The sequence below is a fragment of the Marmota flaviventris genome, chromosome 13, assembly GCF_047511675.1.
Source record: "Marmota flaviventris isolate mMarFla1 chromosome 13, mMarFla1.hap1, whole genome shotgun sequence".
NCBI lineage: Eukaryota > Metazoa > Chordata > Mammalia > Rodentia > Sciuridae > Marmota > Marmota flaviventris.
In genome coordinates this window covers 84081724-84103682 of record NC_092510.1, presented here as the reverse complement: position 1 = coordinate 84103682, position 21959 = coordinate 84081724, and the positions used below count along the sequence as shown (strand labels likewise).

Sequence of the window (21959 nt, the reverse complement as noted above, 5' to 3'; positions counted from 1 at the left end):
GGTGATAACCTCGCCATCTCTCTGCCCTGCTGTAAATTCCAGCAAAGAAAGGAGGCTGGGTCTGGGTCTCTGATCCCTCTCCAGTACCTAGGGTGGCATGCGCTTCGAACGTACGTATTTGCTGGGTAAAAGCTCACCAAATAATTGTTCCATGAACGCAATGAACACACGAAACAGCGCACTGAGAAATTACTTCTGCTCCAATCGATCGCTTTTTCTGCTGAAATGTCTCCAACCAATCGCAGACTCTCACGAGATGGGTCTGTTCACTTAGCACGCTCCTCCACTTTTTTCGCCTTACAGGAAAAGATTAATCACATCTCCAGGATTAATGTCCTCTCCCTATAAATCGATATTGTCAAATCGAGTTTTTCTCTCCCACCCCCCTCTGATTTCTTCTCTCTCTGCAGGGTACACGGCAGTTGGCTGCACAGGCTTATTCGGAAAAGCAACTCTGAATTCTGTAAGCAGAAGTCCCTGCTAGGGGTGCGGTGCCATGCACCGGTTCCCACCCGCTAGCCTTGCGCAGCTTCAGGACCCATGCGTCACGGGCTCCCGCCCCCTAGTCCCCTGAGGGCGTCCCAGAAGACCCCGCGCCCCCGCTGTACGGAGGGCTTCGGCCAAGATGGCCGCGCCCACGGGCGAAACGGGCGAAAGCTCATGGGCACCGCCATCGCAGCCCGGGCCCACCGAGGCCGCGCTCGCGGTGGCCGCCATGTCGGCCTCTGGCTGCAGCCGGATCCGGACAAAGCCCGAGACGGAGGATCTGAAGAAGAGTGCGGGAAAGGCCCGAAAGGCCGGGCGTCCACTCGAGATGGCTGCGTCCGAGCCCAAGGCCAGCGGCGCGGTGAGAACGGCTATGGGCTGGGGGCGGTTTGGCTGTCAGAGATGGTCAGTGACTGGAGGGTTACTGTGGTCGGTGAAGTTAAGGTTTGGGGATTGGAGTCGATGCTGAAGGGTCTTTCTGGAGGTCGGTGCTCGGAGGGATCCGGGTCGGTGATTGCTGTAGTTTTAGGAGATCAGCGTTTCCAGGCATCTGAGAAGGCAGTGATGGGCAGGAGGCTGCGGCTGTCACTGACAGGTCCGGGTTTCCAAATCTGGGGGCATCAGAAATGGGGCTTCGTAGAGTGTCAGAGATTGGGAAGGCCTGGGGGAGCCAGCGATTGTGGGTACCTGATAGTGGATGGCTAGAGACTAGATCATCCAAGAAGGGCAGTGTTAGAGTTGGGGACCGGGGTGATGGGGAGTACTATGAGGATCAGAGGTCCGGGCTTTGGGGGTCTGTGGTGGTCATGTTTGTGGAAGTCTAATTAGCATTATCTGTAAAAGGTGGTGATTAGTGTGATATTATGGGTAATGGAGGAACCAGGATGTCAGTGGGAGGACAGGGGTTGGTGGAATGTGGGGATGGTGGAGGGTTTGCATGCCATCTGGGAGAAGAGATGGCCAGTGATTAGGTGGTGGCATAATTGTGCTACCAGTGAGGAGGTGATTAGTAGGAATTAATGACTGAAGGTCCCCGACGATTCTGGGACTAGGATCCTGAAAGGGTCAGGAATGTGAGGAATTGCAGGGTTTAGTGATGGAAAGTTCTGTAGGGGTCAGAGATTGGAGTTCTATGGAGGTTAATGATTGATTGTTTTGTGAGGAATGGTAATTGGGAACTTGTAGGGTTCCAGAAATAGGGGAAGATTGTGAATGTTAGTGACTGATGAGTGTTTGGGTATCAATGATTAGAAACAGACAGATTGTAAGGTAAACACCTATCTTATGCCAGGGAGAATGACATGTGGCCCAGAAGTAGGAGGAAAACTTGTGTAGGGTCAAAGAAACATAGAGAAAGCTTTTTCAATACAATGCAAGTAACCAATTATGTTATATGCTCTTTGTGAATCCCAAAATATGACTACCGAGAATTTGACTCTGCCATGATGTAGCTCCATGGTTATTTTGATTAGAACTGTTTCAGGAAGAGCTAGTAATAAAATCCTGTTGGAGTGAGTTAAAAGAATCAGAGAAAATGAAGTGCAAACAGTAAGTTAAGACAATTTATGAGGGATTTTTCTGGTAAAAGAAGTAGAGAAATTAACGTTGGATGGAGCATGAAGTCAGGAGAGGGTTTTCTTTTTTGTGGTGGGGATAAACCTAGTGACACTTTGCCAGTGAGCTACATCCCCAGTCTTTTAAAATTTTGTTTTGTTTTGAAACAGGGTCTCCCTTAATTGCTTAAAGTTACACTGAGTTGCTGAGGCTGGCTTTGAACTTGCAATCCTCCTGTTTGGGATATAGACTTGTGCCACCTACCTCAATCAGAAAGAGAGGGTTTTCTTTGATAAATAGCATTAAGGCAACTTTGTATGTCAATGGAAATGATCCAGCAGAAAGAGAAAAAATAGTTGATACAAAAAAGAAAAGGTAATTGTAGGAGTGAGGTCCTTTGGAAGGCAGGTGGGAATGGGATCTAGAACCCAAATGGATCCAGAACAATGGAATGTGCCTTTAATCTCAGCAATTCATATGGCTGAGGCTGGAGGATTGCAAGTTCAAGGCCAGCCTCAGCAACTTAGTGAGACCCTGTTTCAAACAAAAATAAATAAACAAACAGACAGACAAAAATCAAAAACGACAGAAGGAGGGGGACTGGGTATGTAGCTCAGTGATAAAGGATCCCTGGGTTTCACCCCCAGTTTCAAAAAATAGGAAAAAGTAAAGAAGAAAGAAAGAAAAAACACAAGTGGAAAAACTGGCCTTAGTGAGAGAAGGAAAAAGACTTCTTCCATTTCCTCAGAAGGGAATGCACCTTACCTATGGATTTGGAAACAGGTTGGTAGAATTGGTGATTAAAGGGCAAGGTAGTTGTAGTCTGTTTGCATTTATTTTGTCTTTGAAGTATAAGGCAAATTTATCAGCTGATAATGGGAAAGAAGTGGATGTTGGAGATTTCAGGAAAGAGGTTTGCAGTAATATCCTGGAAGGAGGAAAGGGTAAATACTCCGATTGCTATGGTTTTGGATGTCCATTTGAGATATGTATTATAAATCTGAAGTGAGTCCAGTCAGTACAGTTGTTTGATTTTTTTTCTTGCAATGTTCAGCTGCAAGATTACAGGCAGATTGCAAGAGGAGAATTAGATTTAGCCAGGGTTGACACTTCAATAAGTGAGTGTGGTTGGGAGGGGCAAGGAAGTTAAGCTTTAAAGTTTTCAGTGGTGTATGTGTGGTGCTTGTTTATGGACTCTAAATAAGAATGAAAGTCGGTAAAGGCAATGTGGGGCAGAAGATTATGAAAAAGGGGTTGGGACCCGTGAAGCAGAGGGTTCAGTGAGTTTGGAGAATGAAGTAGGAGTGCTAGGGCAAGTGGGCTGGCAGGAAATGATGGTCAGGGGTAGAATGTTTTAGGTAGAGATTTTGTAGGTGGCATAGTGATGGCAAGATATAAGGGGTGTATGTGGGGGGTGATGGGTATGTGATTGAGTTTATGCAAGAAAAGATTGTTGGCATCAGGAAAGAGAGAGGCTAGGCTGTTGAACGGCTCTTCTTCATGGATATGGAGGTAGTAGAATGAATGATGGCAGGAGCTCTGGCAAAGAGTAAGCTAGTGCTAAAGTTTTCAGTGAATGAGGCAGGATGACTTCAGAAGGGTTCACACAGCAGGCCTAAAACTGCTGTCCTTCGACAGACCTTCTTGTAAGGTTGACCTTAGGGTGGCATCTGGGAAATTAAATTTCATCAGGATTCCCAACAGTCCCAGAAATTATGAGAGAGGCTCCCTATGGCTAATGAATATAAATAATGTGGTTTATGCTGAACACTTGATTCCCTTCTGGAGTTTAGACTTTATGTTCATGCAAGCACAGGATCCCTGTATCGCCACCAATAAAAACCATGGCCTCTGAGTCTCTTATGAGCTTCCCTGATAGAAAACATCCCACATGTGTTGCCAGAACTCAATTCTGGACGAATTAAACATGTTCCCTATGACTCCTATGGGAGAGGACTCTTGGATGCTTGTGCTTGGTTTCATCTTGAGTTCGTCTCATGCCAATTAACTGATTTTGTTTTGCAACCTTTCGCTGTAATAAATCATAGCTATGAATACATCTGTGTGCTGAGTTCTGTGAGTTTCTCCTACAGATCATCAAACTAAGAAAGATTAATGGGTTGAAGTCTAGTGACAATCTAAACAAGCTAGGGATTGTGAAGGTGGATGGAGGTAATTATTTACCTCATCTTTGGACCTTGAGGTACATAAGTCATGGGGGGGAGGAAACAACCTCCACTTGAGGCCACTGTAAGGAAGCAAGAGCCTAGGATACAGGTGGATTTTAGTTAAAGCTAGTAGGTGATAACAATGGCTAAAGAGGTTGAGGTTGAGGGCAGAGTACTGACAGCAGTTAGGATTCTGTAATGGCTGCTGTTTGAGAGTCCTGGTGGTGTTAGTAATTGGGCTCAGTGATAGGCTGAGGGATTTGGAGACATGGGAGATAGAGATCCATGTGCCCTATGGGTGTAAATGGTTGAGGAACCTATGGGAATATGTGATTGGGTTGTCTGGGGGCAAGCGATTGGGGGGATCTGCTGTGATTGCTGGGGTGGGTCATTTTGGAATCATTGGGTCATGATTAAAGAGAGCTGTCCTGGCTCAATGACTGGAAGGCCTGTGACCATCAAAGATGGGGAATATTAGAAGTCAATGAGTGGAGGTCTGTGGGGTTAGAAATTAGTGACATATGGAGGTCTGATTGGTGGTCTGTCTGGTAAGGAGTTATCTTTAAATGTTGAATAAACTTGTTTGAATTTATATATTGTTGGTATTAAAATTCTCCAAAACTCATGTCATCTTCTGCTTCTATAAGATAAAAAACATTAATGTGCTTTGATTTCTCCCCTACCTCTCACCCCTCCCAGGTATACTCCTTCTTATTTTTCTTACATCATTACTTTTCGATTTTAAGGATATTTTCATAACAGCTGCACATAAACATTGCAAATTACTTAGATGTAATGAGACAATTTACTGGCTTTCTTATTTTTTTAAAGTTTGAATCTGGAAAGTCTCCCGTGTGTTGAAGACTTGATCCCCTATGTAGTGATGCACAGAGATGGGATTATGGAAGTGATTGGATATTGAGGGCTCTAAGTACACTCCTAGTGGATTAATCCATTTGGTGGATTAATTCATTTGAATGGACTACTAGGAGGGGATGGAAACTGTAGTCAGGTGGGGCATGGTTGGAGTAAAGAGGTCATGGGGAACATGCCCTTGGGGACTATATCCTGGCCCTTGCCTCTCTCTCTGCTTCCCAGCTGCCTTGAGCTGAGCAGTCTTCTTCCACCACACCCTTCTGCCATGATGTTCTTCCTTGCTTCAGGCCCAAAATGATGGAGCTAGACTGATGCCTCTGAAAGCATGAGTCAAAAATAAACCTGTCTTCCTTCAAGTTGTCTGTATTGGATATTTTGGGCACAGGGATGAAAAACTAATACATCATTCATTGCTTTCCATGATGTAGTTTTTCCCAATATTGAAAATTTTGGAATTTTTACCCAGTTTTCTTTTAAAGATTTCTCTTTTGCCTCTTTCTCCCTTCCCGGTTCTCTCTCCCTTTGCTTCTCCCTCTCTTCATTTTTCTTTATTTCTCAATTGTGTAAGTAATGTAATTTCTGGATGCTTACATGCCTAAGATGTCTTATTTTTGCTTCCAAATATAAATTATTTTGCCTAGTAATAAATCAACAAGGGTCTTAATTCTATTCTTATGATTAAGGACTCTATATAAACTGTAGATATTTCCATAGCCATTTAGAAACCTGTTATAGAAGAAAAAATAAAGACTGAATTTTCTTTTCTTCCTTTCTTCCTTCCTTCTTTCCTTCCTTCCTTTCTTTCTTTTATTGTCTTTCTCTCTAATATTTGTATTTTTTGTCTTCTTAAAAGAACAAATTCAAAATAAAGATATTTCAGTATTTCTTAATTTGGTTTTTGTTTCTCAAAAAGAAATACAAAATCAGGCAAAGAATAGAAACACTGGGCTGGGGATGTGTCTCAAGTGGTAGCGTGCTCGCCTGGCATGCGTGAGGCACTGGGTTCGATCCTTAGCACCACATACAAATAAAGATGTTGTGTCCACCGAAAACTAGAAAATAAATATTAAAATTTTCTCTCGTTCTCTCTCTCTCTCTCTCTTAAAAAAAAAAAAGAATAGAAACATTATGTAACATGCCTGTTGTCAATAGTAAGTGGTCAAGGAAGGAACAAGTCCCCAAACATGGGTGACACTGAACTGAACAGGTATATGCTATTACAGGGATCGGTAACATTTAAAGATGTTACTATGGCTTTTACCCAGAAAGAATGGAAGCAACCTGAACCTGCTCAGAAGAACCTGTACAAAGATGTGATGCTGGAGAACTACAGCAACCTAGCTTCAATGGGTAAGGACAATTCCCTTGTAATTAAAAATGTGTTCACCATGATACATTCTTCCTGAAGCCCTTGATAAGTGTGGCCTTGATTTTTGTGGGTCAAAGAGTTTTAATCCCTTTTGGGTACTAGGCAGGACCACTGCCTTCAAAATGGAAGCTCTGCTTAATTACAGCACATGGACAAGCACATTGGGAAACTTCAGGAGCTGTGTATTCCTTCACCTTGAAAGGCCCTGAAGTGCAAACAATGAAGTTTGATTCCTGAGATGGCTCTTCTAACTCTCAATTTCTACCTTTTCTCATAAGCAGGGTATCAAGCTCCCAAACCAGACATGATCTCTAAGTTGGAAAAAGGAGAAGAACCATGGTTGGGTAAGGGGAAGAAACCCAGTCAAAATCGTCTGAATAAAAAAGCAAGATCCAAGCAAGTAGGAACCAGTAGAAGTAAGTTCCTAGTTTCTTGGTGGTAACTTAGGAATTCTTCAAAGAAAAATTTACTCTTAAATTATTCTTAAATTATTCTAGACTATATTTTTCTTTTTTTTAAAAAAATATTTATTTATTTTTTTTAGCTTAAGGTGGACACAATATCTTTATTTTATTTTTAGTTGTGCTAAGAACCGAACCCAGTGCCTCACGCATACTAGGCGAGCGTGCTACTACTTGAGCCACATCCCCAGCTCCCTATTTTTTTCTTAAACAGGAAATAGCTGTAGAAAAATATCAGAGTCTATCAGAGGAAGAATAGTTCAAACGATGAAGATTTCCTAACCTTAGAGATTCTAATATCTCTTCCTTCTTCATGAACCTGTCCACCTGTGAGATCATGCAGAGATCACTGTAGGAGTGAGCCAGTGTTACTTATGGGAGTTTGTGCCACTTGTATTAGTCAGCTTAGACTAGGTTTTGCTTCATTTAGGAACAATCCCCAAATCCCTGTGGCCTATAATAGGAGATTTATTTTTTGCTCAAGCTGTATTACTGTTCTATATGATCTCCATTTGGGAAGCTGTGCTGAAAGAGCATTCTCTGGCAAATTCTGGTATCTTGGCAGAAGGGAAAAATTGGAACCACATGATAGCTCTTAAATTACTGCTTGGAAGTGGTAGATTCACCCACTTTTTTTCCGGGGGGGGGGGGGGCGGTACCAGGGATTGAACTCAGGAGTACTCTGAGCCACATCCCCAGGCTTATTTTTTTATTTATTTTGTTTAGAGACAGGGTCTCACTGAGTTGCTTAGCACCTTGCTGTTGCTGAGGTTGGCCTTGAACTTGCACCTTCCTGCCTCAGCTTCCTGAGCAGCTGGGATTACAGACATGTGCTACCCCACCTGGCGGCACACATTTTATTGGTTAGAGCAAGCCATTTGGCCACTCCTGAGTTCAACAGGATAGGAATATTTAATCCTTCCACAGGGCTGGGTGCTACAGTTCAAATGGCCATGTATTGGGGAGGGGCTTAGAGGTGTAATCCTTCCATAGGTATCAGTAATACAGACTATCATACCATTCCAATTGTGGAAGAAAAAAGCTGAAACCCAGGGCCCTAAACCTTTGCTTCCAGCCCCTCAGATGCCTAACTGGTCCTTCGGTCCTTCCATATAACCCCTTTTCCTTATCTATGTGCTCCATTGCTCAGCTTTCAGAATACCCCTCTTAGCTTTTCTCCCAATCCCATTCCTATTTACCTTATCTAAAGCATTACTTTTTAAAAATCCACCTTCCTTATATCCTTTGTCTTTCTACCAGTATCCCCACCCCTTGCTCTAATTCCCCCATGTGTCAAATTCTCTCCTATGTATCCAGACATTCTTGGATCTGTCTTTTTTCTAAATCTGTTGGCATGATACTCCTACCCATACATGACTTTCTGTTTCCCTCCTTTCATTGTGAAATGTTCTAGATCTGTGGTCTATAGCATGTCATCCTGCCCATTTTCCCCTTAACCCTTGCAGTCAAATTCTAAGAATTCATTCCTCCCTAAGTTTCTGACTTTAAAGTCACCACTGCATGCCTTCCAGGATGGACTTGAATAGTATTGATTAGCCTGAAGTTCTTGCCCACCTAATTGCACCACCTGAATTAGATCTTATCCTCTCTCCTAAGTGCTGCTTTACCATTTACTCACCAGCTTCTCCTCCTTCTCACTTGCTAAAGTGTTCCTTAAGTTTTATCTTCTATCTGTTCTTTTTTTCTAGTATATGTCCATTAGAGGGATCATCTATTATGCAACTACAAGCTTTTTATCCCGTACTGGTGACTTCCATTTGTCTTTGTTTTACATTTCTATATGACCTGCTTATTTATTAGTCTTAGAGTGTCAGAAATTGAAAGCTTTGTCTTTCTTTATAAATTAGAGGTTTCTTTCACCTTTGCTGTTTTTATTAGGATCTACTCTCATTTTAGGCCTGTCTCCCGTGGATTACTGTCCTTTCCTCAGTTCCTGTATGTTTGTTGTCAGTTCTCACTGACATCACACAAATTCGGTTCACATTATCTTCCTAAACTGGTCCAATTCTTGAGTAGATTTATTGAATCCATTTTTTTTACAATTCATCTTAAGGTTGCCACACACTAAAATACTCAATTATTTACATCATTATAGTCCCCAAATTAGCAGAATGTCTACTATATCTTTTAAAGTTTCATCTGACCCTGATTTGTCTAAAACCCCCATGAATTTCCTGAGATGAGAGGAACCAGTCCTTCAAAGGACAAGTGGAGAGACCCCATGATTTTCTGACCTGTCCATTAGCTGTTCCAGCTTTGACTATTCTTTTATTGTTGACACTTGGTATTACTAACTAACTTGGTATAACTAGAAGGTAATCCTGAAAAATATATCTTTGTCATGCTACATTGACTATTTTCTTGGTTCAGGTTCTTATATAATAATTAAAGCTTCTTTTATGAAGAAATATTCTTTTCCCTCTAAGTAATTTGTTGGGCCTAATGAGCTCCATACTAAGTTTATGAAGCAACAAATATTCTAGCTTAAAATTCATTTTTAATTGCTGTCTCAAATTTAGGAAAAGCTTCCAGTCTTAATCAAGTGCTTGACTAGATCCAACTGTCCCCTGATATGATGTGGTTATTATGCCAATTCTATAGTTCAGATTCTCCTCCTGTCCTATCACCATGGTGAATTTCTCTTTTAGTGCTTTCTATCTTTTTCTGGGGAACAGATGTCAATTGTGATTAGCACAAACACATCATTTAAGAGATTCTTATAATGTTACATGTCAAGGGGAAAGGTTTGAGTTTTGATCACTTTCTTCCCAGAAGGAAACTTGTCCCCATCTTCTCTATGCTCCTCAGGCACTGGGAGATACAGTCTTGTCATGCTACCTAGGAAGTCCTTTTATTTAGCCCGCAACCCGCGCAGGCTTCATGAAAGAAGGTTCGAGTTGTGAGAAACCACTAGGGAGTTTTAAATTAAAGAGACAAGACTCTAATTACCTTTAAACCAGCTCCAGAATGGCTCCTCCTAGCTCCAGCCTCAAGCCACCAATTGTGGTAGCGAGGTTTACTGAAGCAGCCAGCGAGAGAGAGAACACACCAGGGAGTGGACTTTTATTGGGGAACAAAAAATTCTGGGGAAAATCCCATCCAATGAAGATTAAGGAGGGCAGCATCCCAAGGTCAGGGGCGACGATTGGGTGTTCTGGGTAGCGGCCACCGGGTAGTGGCCAGATATGCCTCTGCACGGACAAGCCCTTGGACCTGGAGAAGGGTGGGGAAAGCTCTGACACAGCTGTGCCTAAGCACCTCTCGCCCAGCCAGGGAGGTAACTCAAATCACGTGCGAGGATGGCCTCCCACACTTTTAAACTCTTTCTTCCAGGGTGCTGAATGTCTTTAAACTTTTCTAAATGAAAAAGCAGTTAGCAGCTCTGCTTCTCGAGTCTCCTTACTATAGTTATACCTCCAAAAGTTGATCTGCAGGAACTTAGTTTCTAAATGTTCTTCAGAGAAGACTAACATTTCCTGGCTATCTATTCAGATACAATAACTCTTTTCTGTTTGAATCCAGTTTTCATTTTTTCCCATGTAATGTCCATTTATCATGAAGATGGCTATTTACTTTCTCTCTTCTCTTTCTCAGATCATGGAGATTCATATCTCTGTGTGTGTCTCTCTCTCTGATTCTTTTTATTCTCATTTGTAAGCTTTTTCTATGTTTCCATGCATGTATCTGTAAAAGGCTGCCCCAAAATGATAGCCCCTGCTCCTAAGTTTATAGTTTTTTTTTCTTTTTTGGGGAAGTAAGGGTACTGGGGATAGAACTCAGGGGTACTCAATAACCGAGCCACATCCCCAGCCCTATTTTGTATTTTACTTAGAGACAGGGTCTCACTGAGTTGCTTAGCACCTTACTGTTGCTGAGGCTGGCTTTAAACTCATAATCCTCCTGCCTCAGCCTCCCGAGCCACTGGGATTACAGGAGTGCACCACCACACCCAGCTTAAGTTTATAGTTTTTCACATGTGGTATCCATAGTTAGCTAATAAAAGTCTTAGAATTTCAATTCCAAATTCTTAGGAGAAACAATATTGTTGGACTATCAATGGCCTAGGATTTACCACTGTTCAATAATTGTTTTCAGCTAAAAGTTGGGTCATACAGTGCAAACATGGCTGCCTACACCTGTTGGTGTGAGTGGTATCCTCAAAGAAGGGGAACTGTGGTAGAGAAGATATCTCAAAATATGTAATTGTGTAACATATGGGGGAAAGAATATGAGCAACCACTTAAAGCTAGGAATACACTTAAAAATTATAATTGGCAATTAGAATTACCTGACAAGAACAAGGGTGTGTACTCCATGGCAAACTATTAGAAAATAAATGTGTATGTACACTAAATCCAGATAGTGTAAAGTTTGTTTGCCAAGCTAATTACAGCAACTTTTACCATTTGGTTAAGACCTGTAGGGGTTTGTTTTTGTTCCTAGAACAAGAAGGTCCTTATTACATTGGTCATGTAGCAGTGGCACACCCTTTCCTGCTTCTTCCCTCAGTCACCTATTAGCTCCTCATTACTCTTTAATAGACTTGCCTTACATTCTTACCCTAGTTTACATTAACTAGTCTTAATAGAGGAATAAATAAATAGAGGAGTTTATGATAAGGGCATGTGTTTACATCTCTCGTAACCTAAGGGCATATACTTCAGCCAGATTTCACAAGGAACTAGAACTAGTAATTAAGAGGCCACTGAGAACTGAAATTATGTAAACAATACCCTTGAGGACCTACAGTCTGCTTCTCTATTGTATGTTTCACTTTTTCTACTCAGAAGCTTTTTTATATAGATAAAATATGGATTTACTAGTACTTGAGTCATTTTAAAATTTAATCACCAAATGGAAACTATCTGAAGTCTACATTTTTAGGAAGAAAAATCTTTTGGAAATCCTGGGTTAGCCAAATGTGTCTGCAATTGACCATGAAGAGTTGGAATAATATATTTTAGGTCACAGGCACCAAATACTCTGGGTAGCTTAGTAGTTATAAGAGGTGGGCAGCTAGAACTGAGAAGAAAGCTCCAAAAGTGTCACCTACAATCACAAGCTTTTTTTTGAAAGGATGCTCATTTTTTAATTTTATTTTTTAGTTGTAGTTGGACAAAATATCTTTCTTTATTTATTTTTGGTTTTGGGGATCGAACCCAGGGCTTCGCCCATGCTAGGCAAGCAGTGTACTGCTGAGCCACAACCCTAGCCCCAATCACAAGTTTTTTTTTAAACTATGTTTATTATTCCCTGTTCATTGCTCCATGTGTTTATTTAATCTTCTATCCCAGGTTGCAAGTTCATATTTTTAAGTAGCCAAAGTTGTTTCTAATCACTGTTATCATTTTTCTTTCCCTGATTTTACTACAGCATTCTCTCCTGCCCCCAAGTTTAAGAGAATAGGGGCATTTGATACTTATTTTATATTGGGATATTAGGGTTAAATAAAGATTTACATTAAAAAAAGATTTATATTTACTTTATAAACTTACAAAAAAACTTAAGCGAGAGTATAAAAATTCACGGGAATTCTTCATTGAATTTCATTGTAGAAGAAGAACAGTGTGATGATGACCAGCTGGAGAATAACCAGAAATCTCAAAACAAACCCATTAGGGAAGTTGCCTTTAAGAACAGAACTTCAAATAAGAAGAAAGGCAGTGAGTGTGGTTCATTGGGGAAAAAAATTAATGTGAGTACAAAACATGTTTCTTCAAAAAGGGGACTTTTTAAATCTGATTCACATGGGAAGAATTTGAAGCAGAATTTAGACTTACCTGGCCATAGAAAAAACTGTGCAAAAAAGAAACCTGATGTAGCTAAAGAACATAGGAAATCATTCAGTCATAGCTTATCTGATAAGAAAGACACAAATCAAGCTGGAAAGAAATGTGAGAAATTATCCAAACAGAGTTCACCTGACAAGCATGACAAAACTCAGACTAGGAAGAAATGTGAGAAACGATGCCATCATAGCTCACCCCATACTAAGCAAGGCAAGATTCAGTCTGGAGAGGAACATGAGAAATCATTGAGCCCTAGTTCATCCAATAAACCTGATAAAACTCAAGCTGGTTTGAAACCCTATGAATGTAACCAGTGTGGGAAGGTTCTCAGTCATAAACAAGGACTCGTTGACCATCAGAGAATTCACACTGGGGAGAAGCCCTATGAATGTAATGAATGTGGCATAGCCTTTAGCCAGAAGTCCCACCTTGTTGTACATCAGAGGACTCACACAGGGGAGAAACCATATGAATGTGTTCAGTGTGGCAAAGCCCATGGTCATAAACATGCCCTGACTGACCATCTAAGAATTCATACTGGGGAAAAGCCCTATGAATGTACTGAGTGTGGGAAAACCTTCAGACACAGCTCAAACCTTATTCAACATGTAAGATCTCATACAGGTGAGAAGCCTTATGAATGTAAGGAATGTGGAAAATCCTTTAGGTATAACTCATCTCTCACTGAACATGTGAGAACTCATACAGGTGAAATACCATATGAATGTAATGAATGTGGCAAAGCTTTTAAATATAGCTCATCTCTGACTAAACATATGCGAATTCATACAGGCGAAAAACCCTTTGAATGTAATGAATGTGGAAAGACTTTCAGCAAGAAGTCACACCTCATTATACATCAAAGAACTCATACGAAGGAGAAACCTTATAAATGTGATGAATGTGGGAAAGCCTTTGGACATAGCTCATCTCTTACTTACCATATGAGAACGCATACTGGTGAAAGTCCTTTTGAATGTAAGCAATGTGGGAAGGCCTTTAAACAAGTTGAAGGTCTTACTCAACACCAGAGAGTTCATACTGGGGAAAAACCCTTTGAATGTAATGAATGTGGGAAAGCCTTTAGCCAGAAGGCACACCTCATTGTACATCAGAGAACTCACACTGGGGAGAAACCCTATGAGTGTAACGAATGTGGGAAAGCCTTTAATGCAAAGTCACAACTTGTTATACATCAGAGATCCCATACAGGAGAGAAACCCTACAAATGTAATGAATGTGGGAAATCTTTCAAACAGAATATGTCCCTTACCAAACACATGAAAACTCATTCTGAGGAAAACTCTCATGAGTGAAATGAGTGTGGGAAATCTGCTAACTGAACTGAAGATTTTTTTTTAACCTTAGAAATACTCTGAACTTGAAGTATGTTTAAAAACAAAAAGACCCTTGACAAGAACATCTTGTTATCCAGGATAGGATTTGAACATAGAACTTCAAATAGAAGCAATGGATGGAATAAGATACCAAATCTTTTAGAGAAAATATAATTTTAAAATATTCAGTTATTATAAATGATTTACATGTGTAGATTGAAATATGAAGCTTTAAAAAATAGGAGTAAGTTGAATAATCAGAGCAATGAAGAAACAAGTTGTATATATTTGACAATTACTGAGTTGCTTGGGTGTTGTGTATATAAGTCCACATATTAGAATTCAATTTGCATATCTGCTCATTGCCTTGTGTAAAGGAGTGTGGCCATTTATATAAACATCCTCTTTGATATTATCATCCAGCTCTTTCATAAAGTCTATACAAGCTTTTACATTAACAGAAGCCTTTATAAAAAGCTTGTTATTCATCTAAGTATTGTTAACAGAAATGTTTTCAAAGCAAGGAAAAAACAGGTGAGGATACAAATATGCTGATCGGGAATGATGCTCAATATATATTAAGTCAATTTTAAAAAAGAGATTGCTAAACCATGTATATAGTATCTTCCCACTCATGTACAAAAGATTATGTGTGTTTACCTGTCTCCCTCTCTGTGTATGTTTTTGTGTGTGTATACAAGTACTATAAATGTATGTCAATAGATTTTGTTTAAAATTTTCAGAAGAAACTTAATAGTGGTTGTGACTAGGCACAGAAATATAGGACTGAGGGCTAGAATGAGAGTAAGATCTCATGTTTAGTATACTGTTTGAATTTTTTTATCATGTTTATGCCTTGTTTTCATAATTAAAATACTTTTAATATGCATAAATCAGCACTATTTTAGAATATCATCAAACCTATTCCACAATGTTGCTGACAAGTTAAAATTTTCTATGCTTATTCATGAATAATGCTGAATAAGAGGTATTTGATATTGAATTCACAAAGATTTCCCTATCAAATACAAGTTCTTTCATAACTTAATAATTACAACTGTAACAGCACTGTGTCTCTTCTATTTTCTATTAAAGACCGAAGATGAACTATGGTTGCAGATGAATGAGTGTTTTTTAAACAATTTATCTCACATTTAAAGTATTTCTACATAAACACCACAGGCATCCATTTAAAATATATTGCACTAAATACCACTACATCCTGTTCTTACCCAATAGCAGAAATTGTTAATGGATCACTGTATTCTTTCTGAGTGAGCTGAAAGTCAGCATCATAATCATTCTTAAGCATGAATTCCAGGGGGTATTATGAATCAGTTTGAATCTGCACAGGAGACCTATATGCCATTGCATACCTAGATTTTTTTTTTACCCTTGAATCATAGATAAAAAATTTAGGGCTGGTGTTGTGGCTCAGTGGTAGAGCACTTGCCTAGCATGAGGGAGGCATTGGGTTCAATCCCTAGCACCACATTAAAAAAATGAAATAAATAAAATAAAGTTATTTTGTCTATCTACAATGAAAAATATTTTTAAAAATTTACCTGAATTGTTTTAAATTTTAAGTTGTTATGTTAAAAACAAAGATGTGACACAAAATTGTCTTATAAATTATTAAATCATTTGTAAATTATTATACTAATTTTTAATACAATATTAACTATATGTAGTATTGTCAAATATAATAATATTTGATATATGTGTTCTTTTTATTTTTCATAGTGCATGTGTTACATCTTGTTTGCAAACATAGAGGTCAGTAATTAGGACTTGTCCTGTTCAATTTTGTTGAATCATAAATATTTCACCTACATAGTAATCTAGCATAATGAGGAGCACTGAACAAATATGTGATTAAACATCATCTGCAAATATTTCCATTCAAGATCCTGCTTTCCTGACTTCATTTCAGAGAATTATAAAATCTATTGAGAATAGAATGTGTGTATGTGTGTGTGTGTGTTCACACTTGTGTTGAAAGATTAACGCGTGGGTCTTAGCTCTCATTTTCAAGTAACTAATTTCAGGGGAAGGAAACACAATACAAAAGCCATTCTCACCAGTAATTTATCAAGTGGAAGTCTGGCCCTGTGCACAGAACGAGTTGTCACTATCCAGATCTGTAGAACACTCTTTAGGATGAAACGGTTGTAGGTTATGGCTATGTTGAATTTCCACACCTATTGGAGAACCCATAAGTGTCATGCCTGGAACAGTCAGAAGTACAAGTATGCCTTAACTGTAGAAATGAATGCTTGAAACACATTTTTGTAGTGAAAAATAAATTTTGGATCAATAAATGAGGAAATGATGTCAGAAAATAATTGAAGGTAAACAGTAGGAAAAAAGAAAAAGATGAATCTAAATCAATAATGCACAAACTTTAATGTATATCTAAATTGCCTGGAGGACTGTTAAAAGTAGATTTAAGTAATATAAATTCTTGGGCCCCCACCACAGATTTATTGATTCACAATTTGCATGTTTAATAAGTTCCTAGAGGATGCAGATTCTGCTAGTTGGGGAACCCACTTTGGAGAACTACTGGTCTAAATCATTAAGTACATTTCTTAAAAACTATTTTAAAACAGTTTGATTGTTATGGTTTGGATGTGAGGTGTTCCCCCAAAGCTCATGTGTGTGACAATGCAAGAAGGTTCAGAGGAGAAATGATTGGGTTATAAGAGTCTTAACTCAATCAGTGAATTAATCCCCTGATAAGGATTAATTGAAGTGGTAGGGTGTGGCTGGAGGAGGTGGGAATTCAGTGTGGCTTTTGAGTATATATCATAACTGGCCAGTGGAGACTCACTCTCTCTCTCTCTCTCTCTCTCTCTCTCTCTCTCTCTCTCTCTCTCTCTCTCCATCTCTCTCTCTCCTTCCTGATTACATGTAAGCTGTTTCCCTCTGCTACACTCTTCTGCCATGATGTTCAGGCTCACCATGAGCCCTGAGAAATAGAGCCTGCTGTCTATGGATTGAGACGTCTAAAACCACAAGCCCCCAAATAAACTTTTCCTCATCTACAATTGTTCCAGTCTTGTCCTTCAAGTCACAATGAAATAGCTGACTAAAACTGATATATTCCTTAATTTAAAAAAAATGAAAGGTCTTATCTACAGAATAAATTACAGTTTTGAAATATTTATTTTGATTCAGAAGCCAACAAAGCAAGAAAAACAAACACCAGCAAACACACACACACACACACACACACACACACACACACACACACCCCTATCCTCATAGACCTTAATTCAAGAGAGGGAGATAAAGAAATAATTAAAATATAAAGTATGGCAGATCATTATATGGCAAAAAAAATAAATCAGGGATGAATTCTAAATACAATGATGGGAGGAGGAAGAAAGCTCACTTAGATGGTGACAAAAGCAAAGAGTTGGATAGGGTGAGATAGCAAGTCAGGTATATATACAACGAAAGGTTATTATGGCATAGATCTTTTAGAATCTTAGGGTGTTGGAAGGTAAAGATGCTGAATTCCTTTGTCATAAATAGGAAAATTTTGAATAATAAACAATGATTTTAAGAATAATTAAGTTTGCATCAGGGAGAAAACAATTTCATATACTGGTTTTGGTAGTCAAGTTTGTATAACCTAGTAAATTAAATCTGAATGTATACACAAAACCTTTAAATGTCTGGTAATCCTACTTCTTTGAATCTCTTCTGCAATACGCAGTCAGGGTATTCTGTAATATTTTATCAAAGAACAGAGAAACTGCATATAACTTACATTTCTAGTTAATCGATTAAATAAAATATGAACCAAGAATGGTGGCACATCCTTGTAATCCCAGCAACTCGGGAAGCTGAGCCAGGGAGCATCACAAGTTCTAGGACAGGCTTGGCAACTTAGCAAGAACCTGTCTCAAAATAAAAAATAAAAAAGACTGGGGATGAAGCTCCATGGTAAAGCACCCTAGGTTCAATCCCAGAATAAATGAATGAATAAAAAAATAAAATATGAAACCATAAATAAAGGAAATAACATTACCTTAAAAGTTATGATTTTAAATTGTATTTAAGAAGATGCAAATGATCCTGTGATTTTTTTACCTGAGGAATATGTTTTACTGATACATCTCCAAGTTATCAAGTGAATTACCTAACATTGAAGAAAGCAAATGTTTTACACTCATTCCTCCTTCCAGAAAAAATTTGCTTACATTTTATTGACCAGAAATGAATCACTTGATGACCTTTAATTTCAAAAAAGTCTTGAGGAAATGGAATCTTAACCTTTAATATTAAAGGAAAGAAAGACAAGGACATCTGAAAATGAGTGTTAAGCAAAACTGAAAATATGAAATAATTACCACGTTAAAAAACAGATTGCAAAATGATAGGTACATTAAGATCACAATTTATATATAATGCTTATATATGCTTACATATGTTATATATATGTTGGAAAATGCATAATGTCACCTTCATTGCAGAGACAGTGGTCCTTTCCAGGTTGTGGGTGAAGAGTAGTTTCATGTTTTTCTAAATAGTTTTTACGTCTCCATGAGTTAATTTTACTGGTATGGCTCTGCACTGGCTTGTGGCATGATCCAGATGACATCCACCAGTTGGGTCATTTTGTCTACTTGATTGTTCAATGCCTCTTCCGTAGCAGATGTTCTCTGGTGGGTATTAGCACAAAAAAAGGCTTTACACAAGTCCATCCACTTTCACATCCATATACAGATCTCCGTGTTTTTGCTCTTTTATTCTTTTTCTTCCCAAGCCCTTGACCAGAGGTACAGGTCATTTGCAGTGGCACATGAGACTACTGTGTATCTTTTCCAAGTCTGGGCCACTTCTCATTCCACGTAAGGTGGAATTCATGTTTATCACCTGAAGCTTTAGGCACTAGGAGGGTTCCCCTCACCACTGTCTGTCAGAGCCACCTCTGGGTGAAGCTGTACTGAAGCTGTCTTCTTCAGCTCACACTCACATACCAAACCAGCCCATGCAGAAGCCCAGCTCCAGTCTTCTTCCCATAGTTAACTTTCAGAATCTTTTTGTAGAGCTGTAGATCTGAGATGAGAAGAGTGCTGGTGTAATGGGGATGCCATGTGCTTGCATCTTTTGTTCACCTCTTAGAATTCCCACCTCACCACACTTACAATGGCAGTTAAATTTCAATATGAATTTGGGAATGGATAAACCATAGCACATATAATTTTCTGCTGCATATGGCCACACTTTGCTCCAGAATCTCAGGAGCTTATATTGTGATTCTTTAACTGGGCTTATCACAAACTCCACGTGGCTTCTCTTCCCAATACTGATACCTACAAAACTAAGCATTGAACATCAGTGTAAGAGGGTCTATTTATGCACTTTATATTCTGTTCCATTGTTCTATTTATCTATTTTGACACTAGATTACTAAAGCTTTGTAAATCTTGAAGTCAGAGTACGTTGAGTAAGATTTCTAATTTTGTTTTTTCATTTTCAAATTTGTTTTGGCATATGCTAATTTTTCAGAGTATTGCCAGTTGACAACTATCTCCAATATTAGGTGTGAATAATTCCAAAGTTGATTCTTTTCACTGTTGATATTATCAATATTTTAAGTCTTTATCAATATGAAAAAGGTTCATTGTTATATATACCTTTAACTATTATTTATAAACTGTAATTATATTGAGTTTCCTATCTTTTTTCAGTTGGTTTTTTATGTCTTTATAGTTTTCTAGAGAAATGTGTTTCTCAGATAATAATTCAAATTTTGACATTATTTTTGGTTCCATTGTGAATCCTACTTTCTATCTCTATTTTTGACTACTCATCATAGGTGGAATCATGGTATTTGTCCTTCTGCAATTGGCTTATTTCACTCAGAATAATTTCCTCAAGTTTTACTCCTCTTCATATTATAGCATATGTTAGAATTTTCTCCTTTTAAAAGCTAGAATAACATGCCATTGTGTTTGTATATCACATGTTGCTTATCCATCCATTCATTCAACTTGAGTTGTTTGCACATTTTAGCTAATGTGAACAATGATGCTATGAATATGGGTGTACAAATATCTCTTCAAGACTAAACTTTAACTTATTTTGCTTTTATACTTAGAAGTGAAATCCAACAGAATCATATGGTAATTCTATTTTTAATTTTTGTTAGATTTTTACTCTGGAGACAGACAGATAACACACACACACACACACACACAATTTTTTTTGGTGGTGGTGGTAGGGATTGAACCCAAGGCCTGACGCTTGCTCTACCACTGAGCTATACCACCAGCCCTTTTTTATTTTACTTTAAGCCAGGGTCTCACTAAGTTACCCAGGCTGGCCTTGAACTTGCAATCCTCCTGCCTCAACCTCCTGAGTAGCTGGGATTACATGTGTTTATCACTGTGCCTGACCCTCTGTTTATATTTTTTTGATGCACAATTAAAAGTTTTTTTTCATGAAGTCCAATTTGTCTATTTTCTATTTTGTTGCCTATGCCTTTGGTTTTATATCTAAGAAGTCATTACCAAATTATGAAGATTTGCCCTGTTTTTTTTTCTTTAAAAAGTGTTAAAGATTAAGGTCTTTGATATGTAATGAATTTACACTATCCAACATGATGTTAGTTAAGATTCAATTTCATTCTTGTACCTGTTGATATTCAATTTTCCTAGTATCATTTATTGAAAAAGACTGTCCATTGAATGACTTTGATACCCTCATCATTAGGATGTATTCTTATCTTAAGGTAAATTATATGTGGTTATAAAACAAAACAAATATACTTATCTAGCTTATAAAATAAATCATCTTTCTTCATTTTATCTATCTGTTTTACTCTGTCTTGTGTATTTCTGTTCACTACCTCTAGAGTGATCACACACTCCACATTTTTCAGGACCAGTTATAAGCTTATTGTCCTAGTATGGTTATTAATAGCACCCTTTTCACTGTCAAAGCTGTCTTGGATCAGATGAAAATTATATGGGTATCTTTACTTCTTCACCAAAATTAATTCTTGGGCATTGAAAAGAATTTGTGAAACTGTAAGATAACGTGCTAGTTATGAGTGTAGTTCTGAGTTAGACTTCAGGAGCTTACATCCTGGCTCTATCACTTAACAGAATCATGACCCAATGCCTCAGATTATTCCTCGTAAAATGAGGATAATAATCATCTCTTCCTTGACATTAAATTGAATGAAGGATCAGAAAATTTTCTGTAAGTAGATATTTTAGTTTTTGGGGCCACATGGTCTCTGTTGCAACTTCTCAACTCTGGTTATTGTAGCACAAATACAACCATAGATGACACACAAATAAATGAGCACAGCTGTGGTTCAATAATCCTTTATCAAAACAGATACCAGACCATGTTTACCCAAGAGCTATAGTGTACTGATCCTAGATTATACAATTTAATTATTTTAAAAAACTATTAATTTAGGGCCTCACAAAGCAGAGAACACTCCCTTGATCTTTGGCAAGAGATTCCCCCAATATAGGAGTATATGGGAATTTGCAACAGAGGGAACCACCTGAACAAATATGTGGAGGCAGGACCAGCTGCTGTGAAATATGTGAGGTTCAAGGCCTGACAGTAATTGAGGCCTGACAGTGGATGTTTGGGTACTTGTTCCACAGCATGGAAGATTTGAATAAAGAAGTCTTATCAGAGAGTGAGGTATGATTCTGGGGAGAGTGGGTTGGGAAAGTGCTGTGGTTCGGATCTTGAATCTTCCCCAAAGGCACATGTATTAGGAGCCTGGTCCCCAAAGTAGCACTGTTGGGAGGTGGTGGAGCCTTTGAGAGTGGGACCTAGTGGTACTTTCTTAGGTCATTGGAGTGTACCCTTGAAGGAGAGTCTTCCTCTTCTCAATTCTGCATCTCTTTCTCTTC

At 38.7% G+C, this 21959-nt stretch overlaps 1 protein-coding gene across 8 annotated transcripts in view; it reads left to right on the top strand.

The window, feature by feature from the left end:
- Positions 1-626: 626 nt before the first annotated feature.
- The window catches only part of Zfp37 (ZFP37 zinc finger protein), a 46448-nt gene continuing 25115 nt past the window's right edge, over positions 627-21959 (top strand). The window contains exons 1-5 of one of the 8 annotated variants that reach the window (XM_071600846.1): positions 627-847; positions 6308-6434; positions 6732-6869; positions 12491-12630; positions 17019-17111. In XM_071600846.1, coding sequence (XP_071456947.1) covers positions 716-847; positions 6308-6434; positions 6732-6869; positions 12491-12630; positions 17019-17036 — 555 coding nt within the window. In that variant the 5' untranslated portion in view covers positions 627-715 and the 3' untranslated portion in view covers positions 17037-17111. Of the gene's footprint in view, positions 848-6307; positions 6435-6731; positions 6870-12490; positions 15963-16979; positions 17112-21959 lie in introns of those variants that run through there. The other 7 variants (XM_071600845.1, XM_071600844.1, XM_071600847.1 and 4 more) reach the window with 7 other exon arrangements.